Source organism: Apis dorsata, unplaced genomic scaffold (genome assembly GCF_000469605.1).
Source record: "Apis dorsata unplaced genomic scaffold, Apis dorsata 1.3 scaffold_270, whole genome shotgun sequence".
NCBI lineage: Eukaryota > Metazoa > Arthropoda > Insecta > Hymenoptera > Apidae > Apis > Apis dorsata.
This window is the reverse complement of record NW_006263548.1, coordinates 107,507-115,291: the sequence shown is the minus strand read 5'-3', so window position 1 is coordinate 115,291 and position 7,785 is coordinate 107,507. Positions and strand designations below refer to the sequence as shown.

The 7,785-nt window shown below is 34.8% G+C and overlaps 1 protein-coding gene across 3 annotated transcripts in view; it reads right to left on the bottom strand.

The window, feature by feature from the left end:
* Positions 1-7,785, bottom strand: part of LOC102671365 — a 59,755-nt gene that overhangs the window by 44,878 nt on the left and 7,092 nt on the right. For 2 of the 3 annotated variants that reach the window (XM_006616746.2, XM_006616747.2), the window contains exon 2: positions 3,595-3,865. The exons of the other annotated variant lie outside the window; for it this stretch is intronic. In XM_006616746.2, coding sequence (XP_006616809.1) covers positions 3,595-3,865 — 271 coding nt within the window. The remainder of the gene's footprint in view (positions 1-3,594; positions 3,866-7,785) is intronic. 3 annotated transcript variants of the gene reach the window in all.

The following is a 7,785-nucleotide window of genomic DNA, read 5'->3' as shown; positions in this document are numbered from 1 at the left end:
ATATATATATATATATACACATAATATGCACGTATTTGTAAATCAATAATGCAACTCTTTCGGTTTATCCGTCGTTAAAACGAAACATCGTATCGATCTTGCCCTTAATTTTCTCGTGATCACGAAGAAATGTAAAAATTGTGTGTAAATTCAGATTGGAATGAAAATATCGAAAGGTTGGAAAATATGTGGTCGAAATCGAGGAAAGTTAACGGGCGAAATTCAAATGGCGAGAGGATGGAAAGTAGGAGGGGGATGGTCTAAATTGAGTTGGAGAAAGGGTAAATGTCGTAACGAGTTCAATCGTATGCTGGAAGACGATGCGGTACGTGTTCGCCAGGCCACATAGCCAGGTATTCAAATTTAATCCGGATTAGTTCGTAAGGGTTGCAAGGTAGCCTTCTCCCCCGATACTCAACCCTTACGCGCGCACACGAGAAATCTTGGCAAGCCTTGTACACGTACGGAACACAACCTATTATCTCCTATCTCTCTCTCAGAAGAATAAGAAGAAATTTTATCGGTTCCGTTTATGAATAGGATAAAATACGCGTAATATTTTTCTTAAAGTAATTTTGATAATTTTTTTTTTTTTTCCTTTTGATGGATGGCCTGGAAATCGAGGATTAGCCTCGACATTAGAAGATTTAAAGAGGATCCGAAGATTTAAGAAGTGCGTGATTCCGCTTCCCTTTTTGCCTTCGTCACTCGAAATTCGAAGGGCAAATATGTACTTTCCCGCTCTCTGTATCTCACCACGATCACATCTTTCTTTACCTCGAGTCACGATCGTGGAAATTTCAACCGAATTCTTCGAATATTTTTCCACGACTTTTTTTTAACTTTTTCGTGAATAATATTTTTTTTATTTCGAAAATAATAAAGTAATTATTTGCTTTATCTATGGGTAATTTTTTTTATTGGTTTAGATTCCCGAAAAATGATAGATAGGATGTTTAAAAATTTTTTCGGCGAAAATAAAAATCTTCTCGAAGAATTGCTCAGGAAGAGTTTAATTAAATTTCTTTGAGTAAAAATCCCTTCGAAGGGATAAAGAACTTTGCTCCAGATCATCCACGAAGGATTAAACGCAATTTTCTCGATCGATTATCTTATCAGCAAAAATAAAAATCCTTTCGAAGATATTCAAAAATTTTGTTCCATCTTGAATATCATCAAAAAATTAAAAAAAAATTAAATTTAATTCCCTTCGATTATCAAAGCTAAAAATAACCATCAAAGATAAAAATCCCTTTAAAGGGATTCAAAAATGAAATTTCGTCCAACAAACGAATTCAAAAAACGAAATTTCCATACCACTAACTTTGCTCCAGATCATCCACGAAATATCAAATCTCGATTATCAACAAAAGATAAATCGATTTCTTAATCAAAAATAAAATTTTTCTCTATCCATCAAAAGTTAAATTCTTTTTCTTCTTTCTCTTCTTCGAAAAAATTCCTTCGAAAAAAAATAAAATTACACCGCGAGAGAAAAACTATATAGAATTAATTTTCCTCGAACCTCGAACCCCGATACCGATTTCCGAAGAAATTTAACTTGAAATAAATCGTAATATTTCTTTTCCCTCTCTCGAGTGATAATAAAAAAAAGAAAGAAAAAAACATAAAAAAGATAGGCGAACGACGCGCGATAGTTCTCAGCCACGGTAGCGCACGCATAAGAGAAGGACGGTTGTAGTAACGGTTGTCAAAGGAGGATCGATACGTCTCGAAGTCACGCGCGGACTCTGGTTTTCGTTCGCTCCGGCAAACGGACGCGTGCAAATTGTTTCCACTGCATTATCGAGGATCAAGGAAATTCCGCCGATAGTCTATCTCGTTTACGAGCTTTAACGACCCCTCCGTGCGACCTCCATCGTCTCTGCACACACGAGCTGTCTCTCTCTCTCTCCCTCTCCCTCTCTTTCTCACTCTTTCTTCCTCTCCCTCTCACTCCTCCCGTCATTCTCGATGGAAACTTGCTCTACCGAGTTCTTTTTTACTTGTAACGTGTTACGATCGTTAACGGTTCCATCGTGTTCGGGGAACAGTAGAACCAGTATCGCTCTTATTGTTTCCACAGGAATTAATTATAGAATCCATTAAACCGAAAGTGCGAACGACGCGAATGTTACGTTATCGGCGAATTAAACCGGAGAAAAAAAAAAATTGTGAATCGAATTTTTTCTTTCTTTTTTTCTTCTTTTTCTTTCTTTCTTTTTTCTTTTTTTTTTTTTTCTTTTTTTTATTAAATAGAATTTGCACTCTCGCTCACGCATATAATAATAAATTCGAAGAATTGGAGATTGATTCGAAGAGAAAGGGATAAATTAGTACGAAATTATATAAAATTCTTTTTCTTATTTGTCGAATAAACAATTTCTAAGCGAATGATTCAATTGTTAGATCGTCGTGCTATTATAATTCGGTCGAGATTGACAATCTCGAGATTCAAGATTCGATGCAAACGCGTATCGAATCCCTTTTCTCGATCCGATAAACGTGATTTCATTTGCTCACACGCGTCATATACGATTAAATAGTCGACATTTTGATCTAGTGACATTTCCTTGATATACGTATCGTTATTTTTCAAAAATACGAACGAAATAAAAGTACTAAGATAATTTTGAGATCAAAAAATTAAACCAGCTAATACTTACACAAAAACATATAAAATATTTCATATACGTATTATTTAAAAAAAATTATGTAATTTTTTTTTTAATAATTGCACAGAGACAGAAAATTTTTTATTTACACATATTTCCAAAATTTTCTAAAATCACTCTCCAAAAAAATTTTGTTTGATTTAAACGCGCTATAATTTCGAACAATAATCCTATATACACGCGTTTTCAAAATTTCCTATATAAATCGCCATGAAAAGATTTCTCGATCGTAATGATTCGATGCATACCCGGAAACCGATAAAATTCCCTAGATATCGCTACGAAAATAATTTCATCGAGCTCGATCCACGTCCGCGTAATTCCAAAACTCCCTAGAAATCGCAAAAAAAATTTTTCATGTTTGTTTCGATCCGATAAACGCGCTTTTCCAAAATTCCCTATATAAATCGAAAAGACTCCTCGCTTTCGATCGTAATGATTCGATGGCCACCCGGAAACCGGTAAAATTCCCTAGAAACCGCTAAAAAATTTTTTCATGTTTGTTTCACACGCGCTTTTCCCTATATAAATCGAAAAGACTCCTCGAGCTCGATCGTAATGATTCGATGCCCACCCGGAAACCGGTAAAATTCCCTAGAAACCGCTAAAAAATTTTTCATATTTGTTTCACACGCGCTTTTCCCTATATAAAACGAAAAGACTCCTCGAGCTCGATCATAATGATTCGATAGCCACCCGATAAAATTCCCTAGAAACCGCTATCGACGAAAATAATTTCATCGAGCTCGATCCACGTCCACGTAAATTCCAAAAATTCCCTAGAAATGATTATCATAAAAAAAAAAAAAAAAAAAAAAAAAAAAAAAAAAAAAAAGAAACGATCCAGTTGCAAACTTCGCCACGGATCGGATGGAATTTCGGTTGAATTGGAGCGAAACGAAATAAAAGATGAACTCACCCGTGCTCGAGGTAGATTTGCTGAGATCGAACCCCTCCTGTTTGGGGCTCGTGTTCGCCTCTTGCTTGGGGTGTTGATTGTGCGCGGAAAACGGTGTCTGGGGTGTGCTCAGGGGTGTCTGCGATTGATGAGGATGCACAGGCGGAAGTTGCGTAGCATTCTGCGGCTGAGACTGTTGGGACTGGTGAGACTGAGGGCTCCTCGGTAACGAGGACACACTGCTCGGCCTCGAAGGTGGCGAGGCCTTGTGTGTCAATGCCAAAGCTTGGCTCTGCAATCCGAGGAGAAAACAAAAATTCAACTTCCTCCTTCCTCGTTTCTTATCTTCCAAAAGAATAAAAATCATCGGCGAAAAATTATATATCTTATAATATATAACAATAACTCTTAACCTCTTAATCAAAAATTATTAAAAAAAATATTGTACCGCATCTCGAATTCGTATATACGTATACAATTTTAAATTTTCGCACAACCTCGTTCCCTTCACACTAACTCGAACAGTTTAATAAATTTCCTCTGAAAGATAACGCAACTTAGAGAAACGAAGGAATTGGCAACAAGTGATTTCTCTCTTACGAAAATATATCGCTCAGTACAGAGTGTGCGGCTGCGGCCGTCCACACTTGCAACAAATTGTTCCACGAGCGAGTCGTTACAAGCGACGCTAAATTCAAACGATCGTTGCCAATTATTCCGAACGCGAGTATGGAAAGTGAACTACTGGAGGAAAGGGGAAGGGAGAGAGAGAGAGAGGGAGGGAGGGAGGGAGGGATGGATCGAATCCCTCGGTACGGTTACAATAATAGAACGTGGGGAGGGGAGAGGAGCGGAGGGGAGGGGAGCGCGAGCGACGAGAGCAATAATTTCGCCGTTTAATTCGCGGTGTCGCGAGGATGGATCGGTGTCGAAGATCCGACGGGGAGAGGGGAGAGGATTCGAAGTTGGCCGGCCTGTATCGAGGCGAGCCGCGGATGATCTAAGCGTCGCCGATGAAATCTGAACACGTGGTCAATTCACGACCGGCCGACTAAGGCATAAGCGCGGACTTAGATTTATGTATGAGTGAAGTGAACTTAACACTAACGGCTAAGCCGTTCACGGTGTCAACGAGGGTCAAGTGGGCCCAGAATGCGACAATCCTACACTACGTAGCGGCGAAGTGCGAAATGCACCGCGGCTCGCTCGTCGCGGTTTTCGTTCGCCTGTCTGAAAAACTGGATCGTCGCACGATCGCTCCGTTTCCGTGCAACTGGATATCACCGAGCCCGGCCGGGATACCGGCGTCGTTCAAACGTAATCTTTCAAACCTTGTGCATTGCGATCGCACCCTCTCTTCTCGTTCCCAATTCGTGTCGGAATATTGCGTAAAAATTTTTATTTTCGAGGACGGGGATGTAGTTGCAAGTTGGAAATTTTTGGATTTGAGAATTGAATTGTATTATTATTTTATAATCTGTTATTTTTTGTTCTGAGTCATGTTGGAATATTGGGTAAAAATCGAAATGTTTTTATTTTTTCGAAAATGTGGATATAGTTGTAAGTTGGAAATTTTTTGGAAATTTTTGGATTTGAGAATATCATTATTTTAATAATAATATAATATTATTATATATAAATTATTATTATTAATTATTATATATAATATAACAAAGATAATTTGTTATCTTTTGTTCTGAGTCATGTTGGAATATTGGATAAAAATCGAAATATCTTTGTCTAATTTTTCGAGAATGTGGATATAGTTGAAAGTTGAAAATTTTGGAAATTTTTGAATTTGAGAATTGAATTGTATCATTATCTTATAATATGCTACGTTTTATTCTGAGTCATGTTGGAATATTGGGTAAAAATCGAAATGTTTTTATCCAATTTTTCGAGAATGTGGATATAGTTGAAAGTTGAAAATTTTGGAAATTTTTGAATTGAAAATTTTTGGATTTAAGAATTGAATTGTATCATTATTTTGTAATCTGTTATCTTTTATAGTCATGTTGGAATATTGAATAAAAATCGAAATGCCTTTATATTTTCGAGGATGTGGATATAGTTTCAAGTTGAAAATTTTGGAAATTTTTGGATTGAAAATTTTTGGATTTGAGAATTGAATTGTATTATTATCTTATAAACTTCTACTTCTCGATTTTTATCTCAATTCATATTCGAATTATGAATTATTTTTAAACTTATAAAATACTTGGAAGTTGGAAATTTTGGAAAATTTTGGATGGAGAGTAAAATTTGAGAATTAAATTATATCATTATTTTATAATCTACTTCTATCTTTTATTCTGAGTCATGTTGCAATAGTGTAAAAATTGCAATGTTTATTTAACTTTTTAAGAATATGGATATACTTGGAAATTGGAAATTTTTGAAATTTTTGGATTGAAGATTTTTGGATTTGAGAATTGAATTGTATCATTATTTTATAAACTTCTACTTTTCAATTTTTATCTTAACTCATATTGGAATTATGAATATTTTTAAGGATGTAATATATTTGGAAGTTGGAAATTTTGGAAATTTTTGGATCAAAGATTTTTGAATTTGAACTGTATCTTATAAACTTGAAGTGTATCTTATAAACTTCTACTTCTCCATTTTTATCTCAATTCAATTGGAGTTACATAAGAACTAAGAAAATACGTAATGTTTGTTTAATTCCTTAAGAATGTGATATACTTGGAAGTTGAAAATTTTGGAAATCTTTGCAACTCGAAATCTTTGAATGGAGGAAATATAAAAATTAAATTGTATATTCGTTATTTTATAATTATCTTTCGATTCTTATTCCAATTATGGAATTATACAAGAATCGCAATGTTTGTTCAATTTTTTTTCAAGGAACGTGATATGTCAGAAATTTCGAAAATCTTTGGAATTCGAAATCTTTGGAAGAAGAATGAAACGTGAGAATTTATGGTAGATTAATTGCTCAGATGAGGTTATTCATCCTTGGCCGAATAAAAGAAGATTAAAATATATAATAGACGAATTGATTTGTATTATATCTTTTTTTTTTTGGGATGAGATACACGAAATCTTGAAAATTCGATAATTTTATGATATTTGAAACATTTCAAAAATTTTATTATTTATTGGAAAGATTGAAAAATTTTGTCACTTAGAAATCTGAAGGAAATTTGAAGAAATCCTGAAATCGAGATCCAATAAATCGATTATTAAATTAAACTATAAAGTAATGTTCGATTTATTATAATTCGTTGTACACTTTATCTTAAAAAAAAAAGATAATCTGAAATGTTGCATCAAGATTTTTGATTAGATAATCAAACACGAGCAAAAAAAAAAAAAAAAATACGATATTATAATATCACAAAATACTTATTCATTAGAACGCGAAAAAAAAAAAAATAAGAAAATAATAAAACTCGATTATAATCTCTGAAATGAAGAACTTATTCGCATCAAGTATCTATCACGTTCGAGATTTAGATAAACTGGATAAACTATTACGATACACTCGTTTCAGAGATAGACTTTTGCTTTTTCCAAATTAACAGATTCAATTTCAGATTAGATTATCCCACCATTCCGTTAAAATCCGCTAAGATAAAGATAATAAGAAGAGGGGAAAAAAAAAAAAGAATTATACTTTAATCTTAATTGATCTCCAAATATAATACTCTAAAATAACAAATCTCGCAAAATTTCATTTCGTGAAATCGAATATATATATATATATATCATATTTTCCATTCTCGTTCTTCTTCCTATCGACATCTCTCTCTCTCTCTCTCCCAATCACCCGATAAAAATGAGAAAGAGAAACGCGATCCTCTTCTCGTCCATCTCAAAAAAAAAAAAAAAAAATAATAATAATTATTCGAAAACAAAAAAATAAAGAATCGAAGGAATCAACGAACAACATAATCGCCCCTTCCAAATTTCTTCTTCCTTCGAGAGAAAGGGAAGGGGGGGGGGAAAAAAATAATATCGAAAGAAAACGGAAGAATGGAGGGAATACAAGAAGCGCGAGAAGGAGGAGAAAGGAAAGAAAACGATCGATGGATCGAGAAAAGGGAGCGGCGGTGGAGAGTTCAGGTCGCCGATTTTTTCACTGGTACGGACTGTACCCGGGCACCGGCTACTGTTTCGGGAGCTGCTTCGAGGTATGCACTCGCAAAAAACACGTCAGACCGCTGAAGACCCGGGCTTGGATGCGTG